Source organism: Falco rusticolus, chromosome 12 (assembly GCF_015220075.1).
Source record: "Falco rusticolus isolate bFalRus1 chromosome 12, bFalRus1.pri, whole genome shotgun sequence".
Taxonomy (NCBI): Eukaryota; Metazoa; Chordata; class Aves; order Falconiformes; family Falconidae; genus Falco; species Falco rusticolus.
The window spans coordinates 21,713,272-21,726,995 of NC_051198.1; the positions used below are offsets into that span (position 1 = coordinate 21,713,272).

Here is a 13,724-nt window from a genome sequence, read left to right on the forward strand (position 1 = left end):
CTTCTATAAAGCAGCATAGATGCATCTGAATATGTTCAAATTGTATTCTTACATGCAAAAGCTGTTCAAGGAAACTTCTTACTAGCTAATCAGAGTGCAGGCACAGATTGTATTTGTCTGCATAAATTGTTTTCATAAAGTGATGCACTTCACTTTATACACTATTCTCAAACATTTCATACTGGCTGTGTTAGAGCTCAAACCAAAAAAAGACATATACAGACAAAATGCATGAATTCCAAATATAGCATTACTCTAAAATTCAGCTAAGAAGGTGACCTATCACTTCACAAGCCAAATTTAGCTCTGCTATAGCTTGATTTTTCCTACTTCTACTCAAGTAAACCTATTTTTTCCTGATTTTTTTTAAAGGGGCAAGCATACGGGGAAGAATGGAAAGAGGCTGTTTAAAAATATTATATCATCACAATCACTGACAAACTATTTTTAAGTTGTTTTATTTAGAATGCACTATTTTTAAAGTTGCTGCGTTTAAAAGCAAATTTACTTAGCTTCTATGGCAGTCATAAAATAAACATCTCCTAAATTATCTGAATCAATTAACAAAGACTACAATCAGAAGTTATTTTTACATGACTTTAGAATTATTTTGTTTCATCTCTTCCAATGTCTGATATTATCAATAAAAAAAATATTAAGAATGAAAAATGGTACTGGGACCTCCTGTATCAATAAGTCACCTTTGGATAAAAGATGCCTATTCATTTTTGTGTACAAGTCAAACACCTGCCATTAGAGCTCAACACTTTTCATTCATGGAGTCACTACATCATTTGCAGCTGAACAATCATGCTTCAAATTGCCAGCATGTGATAGGAAACTAAGATATACCGCAGCTAGGCAGGTTTAGCCTGACAGATTAGTTGCTCTTTAAATTGATCATGTTCTTGTACTACATAATGTATTTCTCTACATAGACACACAGGCACTGATTTTGAATAACTTAAATACTTTATGCTATGCTACTCTTCAACTATGCAAATAGCATGTATGTTAATAAAATATCTGCATTTGCAGGCAGCCTAGTACATATTAAGTAGTCATATGCACAGGAAACATTTCACATATAAATACAGTAAAACAAAAATAGTTGATAACAGCTGAAGGTGAAAAAGGAAAAATAAATCAATTTAGCTATCAGTTTTCAGTTGTTTCAATTAAACAATACATCTATGTTCACAGTTTTAGATTTTCAGATTGGGAGTTCATTTGGGTTTAGAATATGAGAAACATTTCTATGAAAATGCTATCCTTCAAAAGCATGTTACAAAATTCCTATGTAATGTTGCACATAGCACAAAGAATATGCCCTGTTCAAAGCTCAGGTCTGTAAAAGCACTGATTCTTAGAAGCTAATACAATGTTACCTTCTTTAAGATCTTCCAACAATGTTTTTCCCCTCCATGAATCCTAGAGCCCACTACAGACAATTGTTTGACACTCCATACCTGCCTTTTTCCCCCCTCGTGGTAAATACTGTTGCACAATGAGATCTAATATTAAAGACATAGTCATGCATGTAAAATTCTTCGACAACTTGGCTCTTTTGCAAGAAATTCCTGATCTAGCCATCAGATGACTGTACAGTATCATCTCCTGAGATGCATGCAAGAAAATTCCAAAGCTAGTCTGTAGCAAGTAATTTATAGAAGAAAGGTATTGAGGATAAATTGAGGTTTAGAACAGAATGTGCAGTTTCATTTATATTGTGTTTGATTTGTGTATACAGCAACAGAGAACTCTCTACCAGCATGAAACTGGTGCAAATTCATTAATTTTAGGAGATTCAGAAACAATATTTGGAAGACTCATTTAGTGCATGAACCCTTCTGTACATAAAGACATAGCACTCAGGGAAGGAGTACAGAGCTATGAATCCGTGGCCTCTAAATAATACATTCAGTTCTGTCTGCAACTTCTGTTAGTCACTTAGCCAGTTTCCATGGGCCAGATGAAGAAATTTTGCTTATCATCTTAACTCCTCTGCAAGTTGGTACACTTAGGTGTAGGTTTAGGGCTTATATTGCTTTAGATATGGAACTGCTAAGAATTAGCACAATCACTGTAAGAACGGCATGATTTCAAGACCCAAAGGAGATTTAAAAAAAAAAATTAGCATTCCCTTCCTCCAACATATGTCTCTTGAAAACAAAAAATTTACAGTGTTTCCTTGTGTTGAAAGTGAAGGAAAAACTCTTTGCACAAGAGCGCATATCACTATCACATTAAGGATCTCCTGTGAAAGCAAAGAGAAAAGACACAGCTACCACCCCTGAATGAAATTTCTGCTTGACAACTGACTAAATGAAGCAAGGGCCTTCTGTCCCAGCAAATAAACCATAGGCAGCTTTACTGCATCATGCTGATTTATCTTTGCTGTCAGTCCCCATCAGGATACAATGAAGACTACTAAGTGGGGGGTGCATGGTGGGAAATACTGTAAACCCAACCTTTCTCACAAGACATAATTTTTTAGTTTAATTAAAGCAATGAAGAACCAAACAAATAGCATTAAAAAGAGAAAAAAAAATAACCCACATAGCCTGGAAGAAGGTATGTTTGTCAAGACTGTACTTCATTTTTCATGGTAGCAGGTGTTTCCACTTTGAGAAATTATGTTTTTAAAGAATAACATTTCAAGCATAAATGTAAATCAGTTCACCTTCACAGTAAGTTTCCTGTTTAATTTAATACTACAAATATTATTAAATACTACAAAAATGCAAACAACAGGAGAACTTACGTCTTTTTTTACCTCAGAGGACACCAGTCTCTGTAATTCTTCATATGGGTACAAAAGGTTTGTTTCTGACAGGATCTTAACCCAAGTGCAAATTCATGCTGCTGTCTTAGCTGAGTTTGTTTCCAGGTTTCCAGGGTGTAACTCAGCAAAGGGTTAACAGCAAAACACAGTCATGCTACTTCACTCACCAGGACAGCTTAAACCTGATTCAATTTAAGATGATGGGAATCTCTTCACATGTGTTAAAGGAAACTGGTCCAGAACTTTAATGTAAGGAATACCATAATAATGGTAAGTAACATCAAGTCAGGCAGAATGAAATTATTCAGATCTTTGCTAGACCCAAACAGGGTTAATTCCTCAGTTTCATGCACAATTTGTACAGGGCCCAAGACCCTGCAGTTCTCTCTGACATCAAAGAGGCTGTTTAGCAACATTGTGACTCCTTGAAGGCTACTCTGGAGTGTGGATTAATAATGAATTTACAAGGAAGAGCAGCACCTATTTGCTGAGTAAACTCTGCTTCCCGAAGCACTTGGGGGTTTCATTAGCAATGACCCTTTCCAGCGCAGGCTAGAGCCAATTTGCTTAAGAAACCAGCAATCATTCCTTGCACAAATGCAGTCCCCAATGGCATAGCTACAAACTATTTTAACATCTAATTCTTTGATATTTAAAGGACTTCAGTTCTTTCAAGACCAGGGCAAAGAAACAGAAGCAACATAAATATATAATTGTGAAAAAGACAAACCTTTACATGAATCATCCTCAATGGGCTGCTTGAAAGCTGTTATGTCATTGAAAGTGCAAAGAAACAAAACCACTTTATCCTGCTCATTTCGAATTGGAGCAATTTTCACAAAGAACCAGACAGGTGTTCCTGGAAACAAACATATCAAAAAGTTGGTCAATGGTAGGCAGAACAGTGAATGTGCTAGTTTAGATGTTTACATTTCGAAATCAGCCACCTGTAAATGTTAGTTTAATGTTGGGTTCTTTTGCAAACCCCTATTAGAAAAAACGACAAAGCAGTTGACAAGACTGTTAGTTAAGTTTGCTGCTCTGCCTCTCATTAGCTTTTTAGTCTTCAGGAATCCGTCACTATTTCTGGGCTTCATCTACAAAGTGAATACTTGAACTTATAAAGTGGTTTGTGATCTCCTGAAAAAGTCCCATGTACATGCAATGGTTGTGCGCACCCATTTGCTGGTTCTGTGCAGGACTTGAAAACAGGCCAACTGTGCCTAGAACATGACCATAATACAGAGTCTCGATTCAAGAGCATGACCAGTTTGGTTGAACTTATACTTTACAAACAAGGAGCACCAACCCCTAACAACTACATCAGCCTATGCCCAGCTTCAAGAGCCAGGCTCTGGGAGCTCTGGTCAAACCTGCAATTCCTCTCATGCAAGGGAAATCCTTTGCAAGCAGCCTTGTAGCTTGCCTTGTCCTGACCCTGCTCACTTTCGCTGTGTGTAAAGCAAGACTCCACTGAATTCAGGAGAGAACAAGCCATCAGAACCAGACCATGGGCTGTGGATGGGACTAAGTTGTACTACATAAAACTTATCTACATAAAACTACATAAAACTTGTCTAATTACTGCAGTAGAAAAACGACTAATGAAAACTGCTTGAGCTATTAGAGCTTGCACATCACAGGAAAAGATGATCCCAGATAATGACCCTCCAGATGCTGCTGTCAATTTTCCTTGACATGTATTCACACAGATCACCTTGAGGAGAGAAACTGTCAGTCAGCCCTGCCTTTCTATGTTTCTGACAGTTCTGCTGAGGCTGCTGAAAAGACCCTCGTGATAGCAATGAAGTTTCATGTAATAAGACAGTGTCTACCACTCTTATTTCACAGGAGTCACCACACTGATTTTAGTGATACTTGAATATAAGCTGATTGGAGGGCTCAGAACAAAGCAGTTGGCTCCTGTATGTCCTAACGTGGCCTCCTTGAAGGCACTGGGTTTTACTCTGCAGTCTTAACCCTGGTCATAAAAAGATGACTCCTTCTCCAGCTATGAGATACATGGCAAGCAGAAGACTCCAGGGTCACCAGGCCTGGGCCTGCAGAGAGCTTTTACATGAGTTTTCAGAGTGTCCCTACACCCTCAACCACAACCAAAAATCTCACCATTGCTTTTGTGGGCATAAGAAGTAAGAGCCAAAAAAAAAGCATTCGGGCTTGCTTGCTATGAGCAACACTTCTCTTCCATGTCTCTTCTGAGATGTGTTTGGAAAGAAGGGTCTACATATCAGGGGTCAGTATAAGATGTACAAATCTTATCTTAGTGAGTGGTGATCTTAGAAGACTATTTCTTTTCTTTCTCAATCACAGGACCCTCTTCAAGGCTACAGATCAGATCCTTTTTCATCTGAATTGCTCAGTATTTTGACATGCATACTACCTGGTATATTTCATGCAATAATTAGTTATAACAAGGGCCATTTGTGCTTCCTAACTGTCAACGGGTCACAAGGAAACCTCAGGTAGTTGACAAGTTACTGTTCAGCAAAGCAAGCAAAGGTAGCTGTGTTCCCAACTATGTTAATATAACAGAGGCTGCTGCTACCAGTGCCTCACCTGGCCGTTTCCCAGCCTCTATGCTTAGCAATCTCTTCTGGCCACAGAAAGCCAGGGCATTTCCAAGACCCATGGACAACTTCCATAAATGAAGTTCAAATCCTAAGGCTCTCCTGCATAGCACAGGCAGTTTCAAACCCTGGCTGAGATTCCATGCCATATGTACAGCCACCTCTATAAACAGCAGGGTATATGATGCATGGAGGCCTCTGCTCAAAAAACACAGAAATCCAGATGGAATCACTGATGGCCATTTCTGGAGCATGCCTGCATGGCAGAAAGTATTCAGGGATCAATATATATATATTTTTATTTTTTTTTTAAGAGTTAGCATTCCTGAACAACCCCTTCCAATAAAGTATGAGAAAAAAACATGCAAAATGCAAGAAAAGATCCAGCAAGGTAACTGTGCCAGTAAAATCATCACTAACTTGCTAATGAGCTTAGAAGACACTGCCACAAAGCAGCCAACAGCAATTTTCAAGACCCTTTACACTACCCTTTCTCAGGAGCTCCTAAAATTGCCTATCTCCATTTCTTCTTGCCTACTTGTTTTTCCCATCTTCTCATGTGAACTACTCTGAGGCTGATCAAATCTGTATCTTGCTTTTCCACAGGCTCCTTGGTGACTAATTGCTTTTTATTTTACCCACTTCAACACCTTTCACTAACACTGCAACTTTTTAATCAGCCAGAATACCATCTACAGCCTTGCTTTTTGATCTTCATCTACATGTACTTGTTTTTTTTTTGATTAGGGACTTTTTTTCCCCTCCCCAAAAACACTTTGCATTGTTTTGCTACTTCAAGCTACAGCCATTCTGCTATGGGCTGCTCATAATATTAACCTTCATAGCACTGAGGCAGAATTACATATTCGTCTTCATCTCTGCCTCTCACAGCTATAAAAATTTACTACCGTGCTTTTGAAGATGCTGTACACATCACAGAAACAGAAAGGATGCAACCCACCCTCTTACTCTGGCTATTTGTCAGATGCATGCTGTCATCTTCTCTTTCCGATTATGGTATGCTATGTTGTTGCAAGATTTTTCTAACATGTTCTGAATGTAGCAAGAGGAAGGACTTTTCCCAATAACCTGTAGAAGGCTGCTGCAGGGCAAGAAGCTTACATCAGCACTTACCTTCAGACTCCTTTGATTCCCACTCCTGTGCTGCATTATTTATAGTAAAAAGGAAAACAAAATACTGTTTTACCTACAACTAAGTGTAGATCTTAGTGATGTGCCCCACAGCCAAAGAGAAAGAGCCAGATATTCTTGATAGCTAGAAGTAGGTGTGTTTGATGACTGTCACTATTTGGGGACCCTTGTAATTTCCAGAGTGTCAGAGCACCACAAACAAGGTGTATTCCAGAGCAGAATGTAAAATCAAGGTGGCACATATGGTCTGCATAAATCATCTTCCAGTTTTGGATCCACACAGTAACAGCAGAAATAAGAACATGGAAAATTCTGCCAGGCCATGTACCTGTCTTCCCAACATTATCCAGCATTTTTCCCCATAGTATGTTCCCCACCACCTCGTCAGTCTCTTTTGTGAATAGGAGACAAGTGGATATAAAAATACAATCATAAGGTGACTGCTCACAGTGCTCTGCAACCAGAAGCTTATTTCATAGAAGAACTGGGATCTGAACTGTGGGAACATGCTGAAAGGCTCAGCCAAGATGTGGCTGTGCTCAGCTTTTCCTGCATACTGGTTTAATTATCAGAAGAATTTTACTTTTTAAACATTAAACAGTTTATTTAACAATTAAACAGGAAAGGTTAAAGTATAAACCACTTATAAATCAGGTCGGAAACTACAATTTCAACCTCCTACAGGCAGCACTCACTCTTGGTGTCAAAGCGGATGTCCCTGCTCAGCCAGACAATCACTACTGGGAAAAGGCACAAACAAGGCCATTTTAACAAAAAATGTGAATTTCGGATTCAGCCTATGGGTTATTCAGGCAGTGAAACTGAAGCACCTTTCAGAGCTCTCACAGTAAAACAAGAGTAACTTCCCCACCACGCAGAAACTGTTTACCAGTATTTCCAACAATACATCTACTTCCATTTACATTTGGTGTTCAGTCCTGGCAAGCTCTCCCACCAATGAAGTTTAATGATAATGCCAATGCATAAACAAAGAAGTAAGCACATTCTGTTAGATTTGGAATCAACAATGAAAGAATCCAGAGTTTCTCTAATGACACAGGACCAACCCTGCTAAAAAGGGGAATGTCACTTCAAAGCTGGTAGAGAAGCAGTGTGAACAACTGGGAAGATATGAATATCTACAGTGAACTTCTGACAGTAGCTATAGGACCAGCTTGTCTCACGGTACCAAAGCTAATCCCAGAATTCACAGATGCAGCTCTTAATAGTCTTCACTGGCCTAAGCACAGTACTTGCAGTGTTGCCTTAAAGGCAAGACAATTTTAAGAGCTGTGATCCAAGTCCCAAGTCTTCCCCAGATGAACACGCAGTAAATATCTCCACACCATGTAATTTCCTACCTGTTACACAAATACTACTGTCTCTTCCCTCTCCTATTTTCTAGTCCTGTGTATTTCAACAGGGATATGTTTGGCCACTTGCTGAGCAGGAACACCAGCATTTAACAAGCCATTTAACTTTGGCTGAGGTTCTTCAGAAACTCTCATAATATCAAAGTGAACGAAACATTAAAGGTCTGTTCTGGCTTCTCCCCTCAAGCATAGTGATGAACTCTCCTTCAGTTTTGCCTCTTGTCAAAAAAAAACAGGCTACAACAAAAATCAAAATCACTGTCTAAATACGCTCTTTCCTCATACCTTGAACCACTTAACCAAAGAGGTCAGCTGTTTTTCAAAACTACAAAAAGTAAATTGTTTAAATAAAACTGCAACACAGGTTTTGTTTCCACAAAGTAAAATGAAATTTGTTTATAAATACAATGAAAAAAACATGTTTTGACAATTCAGCTGACATCTTAACTGCCCTCACTGAATGGGGCAAGTTTCCTCAAAGCAGCACAACCTCTGGTTACCTGATAACGTCTCAATCAGTCATCAGACAGGTATTGTCCTGAAGGTCAACAGCCAAGCAGTATGGAAATTAAAAGGATAGAAGCATGTGCTGTGTCTCCACTAATTCCCACATGCAGCAATGCAAACAACAGGACTTCAGTTATCTAAACAGCATGGGTGACCATTACAGTCAGCTCTCACGGGCTTTCACTTATGCCCAGGTATTCAGTGTGACAGTTTCTCTCTGTCACACACAGACTGAATAGTTTGTCCAATATCAAATTAGCAAACCATCTGATGAGATGTGATCAGAAAGAGTTAGGCAAGCCACGATATCCACACAGATTTTAACTAGGAGCACAGAGAAGCCTGTGACATTTGACCATGCAAGACAAAGAGCAAAAGCCTCCTACAGACTCTGCCTTCTAGCAGGGTGTGCACTGAATGAGAACAAACCAACGTAGCTCACCACTCCATGCCAGCATTAATAGACCTTAAAATACATTTCCAGCACTTTAAAAGCTGTTACCTTCATGTCTTCCTCATCTGGTGCTGCTATGCTCTGGCAGCTAATGCTTCTAAAGGTCAAATCTTTACATGCTAAGGCAAGGAAAATCAATTTCAGTCCCCAAAGGTGGAATCACTGTGCACAGGGATTATCCTATGACACCGAAACAACACTGTAGAAAAAGGTTCAGCACATGCCCTTGTACTGCAGCAGTCTTGATATGGTTTACCTAATCCTGGGTTCTCTGAAGAACAGAAAGTGAGTATAAGAAAGGCAGAGAGACACAGGGAAGACTTGAAATCTTCTTTCCATTTACCTCAGATAAAATATTTAAGGATTACTACTGGGAAGCCTTACTGTTCTGTATATGTTTGAGGACATGACACCAGGTCTTGGTTGCCAACATATTTGAAATTGACAAGGTCAATGGAATTACCAGTTTTATGAATCAAAAACCCTTAGATTTGACCTTGCTGAAAGCAACTGAACTCATGCAGATGGATTTCACTGAAAAGGAGATGCTGGTGTGCATACTGCTTGACAAATATGGAGCTAGATTTCAATGGGAGGCTCAGGAGGATACACGCCACATTACTCCAACACCCTCATTCTTTCCTACTTCTGGCCCTATGCAACAATTTTGTTTAGCAAAGGTCTCCATCTGGAAACACTAGAGGCACAGCACACACTAATATAAATTATTTTAACCAATAGCAGCTATGAGAAACTCTCCCTAGTGGTGGGCTATCACAGGTCTACCACCCTGAAGTGAATTTTGCTCTCTATAAATTAGGATAGGGTTGTTTGTCTGAGTTTTAACCTCTGTAGAAAGCACTGGTCCCAAAAATAAGTACAAGTAGAATCTGCCAAATCACTACTTTGGGCTTATTTGTCATTCTTTGACATCTTAAAGCCTTCTAATATGGGGGGGGGGGGCGCATATGTGTTAACAAAATATCCAACAAACAACTATCCACACACAAATACTCATGGTATTAAATCTGTACAACATTCAAGCACCCAGAAAAACAGGGAAGTGAACCCTGGGACAAACTGAAAGTGAAGCCCAGCCTTGGGGACTCTCACTATAATATATGTACTCAGAGGAGAGGTACTGCTTATCTAAGCCACTTTGTAGAGTGCAAACTAATTACCTGCAGCATACCCTTTGGCTGTTGCCATTCCACTGGCCCCACCTGTAGAAAACCTCTGAGAAAAAAGAAATTATAAAAAGGTGTCTTATCACTCTCTGCAGTACTGTTGCAGACTGTAATCAATGGGAATGTCTTTGCTCAGACAGGGGACACCTGAAGACTCTTTGTAACTCTTCATATACTTTAGTTTTGAAGAGTCCAGCCCACTTCAGATATTCTTACACTGAAGCAGATCAAGTACTGCATAGAAAAGGGGGTTAGATTTCAAATAGGTGCCATTTTATATTCTTACAAAAGCTTACTTCAGCAATAATGGAAGCAAGCGCATCTAGAAGAAGCCTGCTTTTGCACTGCTTGTAACCCAGATCTATACTGTAGATGGAAAACTAGGCAATGTAACTCCAAGTTTAATTCACTGAGCCATTTTAATTTACGAGGCTGACCGTAAAGTGTAAGAACCTAACAAATATCTGTCAAAGTCTCATAAGAAGTCAGATGCTTAAGCTGCATGAGTTCAGATAAACTAAGATATGACTAAGACTAGATACAAAATATTTTCTAATACATTAGGCCATATTCTTCCTTGGTGTAAGTTAACATAACTCCACTGATTTCAGTGAGACTTAGTAATGTTTTGATTTTCCTATATAAAAATAAAAAATACTTCCAGCATCACTGAACGCTCACATCTAATCAAACAATGGCACTGAAGCTCTCATATGAAATTACTGTCAACCCGCCTCTTGTCATTTTGCAGTGCAGATTAAAGGAAGCTTTCACTTTGTCTCTTTCCAGGTATGACCATGAATTCCCACTGAATGCAACAGGAATGTAACAGGATCAGAGCAACAATGACAAAAATCTGGTGGCTGTGCACCTGCTTGCTCCAATTGCTTCCAATTATCCTAAAGGAGCTCTGCATTAGAAATTCCAGAGAATAACAATGATCATCACATATCTGCTAAGTAATCAAGGGCCTAGCCCAAGGAACCATCAAAAATCTCTATCAAACCTTAACTTTAAGTTCTGAAAAGAGGGAGGATAGTCACTTTTGGATGCGGGCAGAGCTGGACAGAGAAACAGGAGGTCAGGGTAAAGACAATATCCATACATGCAAACATGACAAAGGCAGAAAATTGTATCATCATTCTTCTGAATATTACAGCCTGTGTTGTTTCTGGAGTTGATACTGTGAAATTCAATGAGGCTGGTGGATATACTATACCGATCAACATCTGGATGGGGAATTCTTAACAGACAACCAAGTAAAGACTAGCACTGGACCACCACCATGGAGAGCGCTGTGTCAAAAAAACCCTATCACTTCTAGTAGCATTAGTAATTGTCTCAATCTATTGTTGACATGTCTAGTGGAAGATCAGGACATAATTGTTACTCAGAGAAAGAGGGAGATGACTGCTGCTCATAAAAATACAAGATGAAGATTGACCTGCACTAGCAACATCATAATTAACTTGAAACTCCTGCTTTGTTTTCCTTTTTTCCCCAAAAAAGGATAGAAATTGTATTGTTAAAACAGCTATAAGTGTGTTAAATGTGCAGGCTGTGGAAAACGTACCAATCATTGAACAACACAAAAATGGAAGAAAAACTTGCTATTTATTATGACTCTTAGCTCATGGGGTGGGAGTGGTCAGGTAAAGAACAATAAAAGTCTACTTCCTCTCTGATTTGAAGTAGAGCTAATTTGAAGAAGAAGCTAATTTGAAGAAGAAAATTGAATGAGGGAAGAATAGAGAGACAAAAAAAAAAGAAAAAAAAAAAAGAAACAAAGAGCAGGAAAAAGACGCCTAACAAAATCTGGGGTCCTTTCGAAAACCTTCAAAATGAGAGCAGGTTGAAACCAATCATGTTTACTGCCCAAGCAGGCAACTGCCATAGTTGCAGGCAGAGGCAAGGTGCCCACAAAGGCACATGCTAAGTAACTGGTAAACAACACTGTTTTCTATAATGTGGCTTATTCTGAGAAAAAGCTCCAGGGTGTCCCCTTTTTGGCACTTTTTAGTTACAACTCTCTAGTGTTACTAGCCAGTCTCTGTAACAGTAGTTAATGGACCTCTAAGGCTACAAATCTAACAAACAAGAAGAGTACTGCATTTTGTTAAACTTAAAAGCAAGCTCTGTGCTTTCCTTTTTCCCATGCCTGTGACCCTCTGTGCTCACACCAGAGCCATCACAGCTCTGCTTTTTGGCATGTTGCACAACACAGCTTCTGCACAGCTGGACTTTGTTCTAGGCCACCTCTCCTCAGGGAAGTGCACAGCAGGGCAGGAGACATTCCTCACTCCATGGTTACCTTGCTTTAATTCTGTATAAAAGACAGAGAGGCCCCAGGCCCTACTACAGGCCATATGCTGCAGCAATGAAAGAAGACTAGCTGCATAATCTCTTGGTGCCAAATCACTGTTAACTAAGAGAATTCCAGAGCCTCCTAGATCCCATGACTGCAGCTTATTTACTTGGCTTTGGATGCATAAATGTGAGCTGCATATGGTCCCTACGGCCACTAACTGAGCTTGGAACAGAAATCAGCTTTAAGAAATAGGTAAACATTGGAGGCAGGTAACACTCGAAGGAAAGAAGCACAAATCAAGGCCATTCAGATAGTGCATATAACTTTTCAAATGCATTGGACCAGCAAAGCTGTGCTCCCGAAGAGCCCTCAGCAATGGCACCGTGTCAAAGGTCATGATGCTTTGGACAGGCTAAAAAGAGAAGACAACAACTAGAAGAGAGATGAAGGGAAAATCTCTCAAGGACTTTTTTTTCTTCTCTAAAAAAATAACAAAAAACTATTCCGTGTACTTTTGCACCACCACTTCTTAGAAGACCAGCTTAATTCTGATAGAAAACAAGCAGCTCCACACATCCACTGATCAATAACTAACATCAATCAAGCACTGATCAAGCACTACCATCAGTAAGTATTATATTTTAGCTTTTGTGAAGTGCCTGTGGTTCTCCCACCAAACTCCATCACTACTAGCTGGTCATTTCTGCAGAAATACCAATAGTTCACACATACAGATAGATTGGATAACCTTTCCCCAGAAAACTGGTCTTTGTAACAAGAAACAAAGCAGCAAAGAGGTTAACTGTCAAAAATTACATCATACCAGCCTACATTATATTTTGTGTTTGAAGCCCCCCATACCCACTAATGTGGAACTGACCAAAATGATCATCACAGGTGTAATGGGAAGAAGCTGCTAGCAGAATGCTTCTGCAAGGTACCCTCCCCTGTACACAGACACTACCAGTTCCATGATTAGAAAGCAAAATTGTTAAGAGCAAAACAAGTTACAGAATGTAGACTTTCAGCTTAACATTTGGCCAGGCTGAAGACCTCAGTGTACTTATATTTCAGGTGACATTAAGTAGATGAAAATAACTGTGCCATGACATAGTCCACACTAGATGGGACAAGTTCTGGGCAAGTAGTTCATCTGCTGACATATGCCATTACGGACAGACTGAAATTCCTAAGAAAAAAAATCATATCCAAATTAAGGAATTTTTGTCCAAAACAAAAGTTTCATGTGAAAACATCAGAAGTAGTTCAGCTTCCAAAACAAAGGATGGGTTCTTTTTATTCCAAAGCTACATCTAAATATTGGCTTTGCTATATCAAATTTTTAAAATATGAAAAAGTATGTTCTCTGT

At 39.3% G+C, this 13,724-nt stretch overlaps 1 protein-coding gene across 1 annotated transcript in view; it reads right to left on the reverse strand.

Annotated features, from left to right (window-relative positions):
- Nucleotides 1-13,724, reverse strand: part of KCNH1 (potassium voltage-gated channel subfamily H member 1) — a 187,412-nt gene that overhangs the window by 159,649 nt on the left and 14,039 nt on the right. Inside the window, exon 4 of the mRNA XM_037405730.1 lies at nt 3,516-3,644. Within this exon, the coding sequence (XP_037261627.1) occupies nt 3,516-3,644 (129 nt within the window). The remainder of the gene's footprint in view (nt 1-3,515; nt 3,645-13,724) is intronic.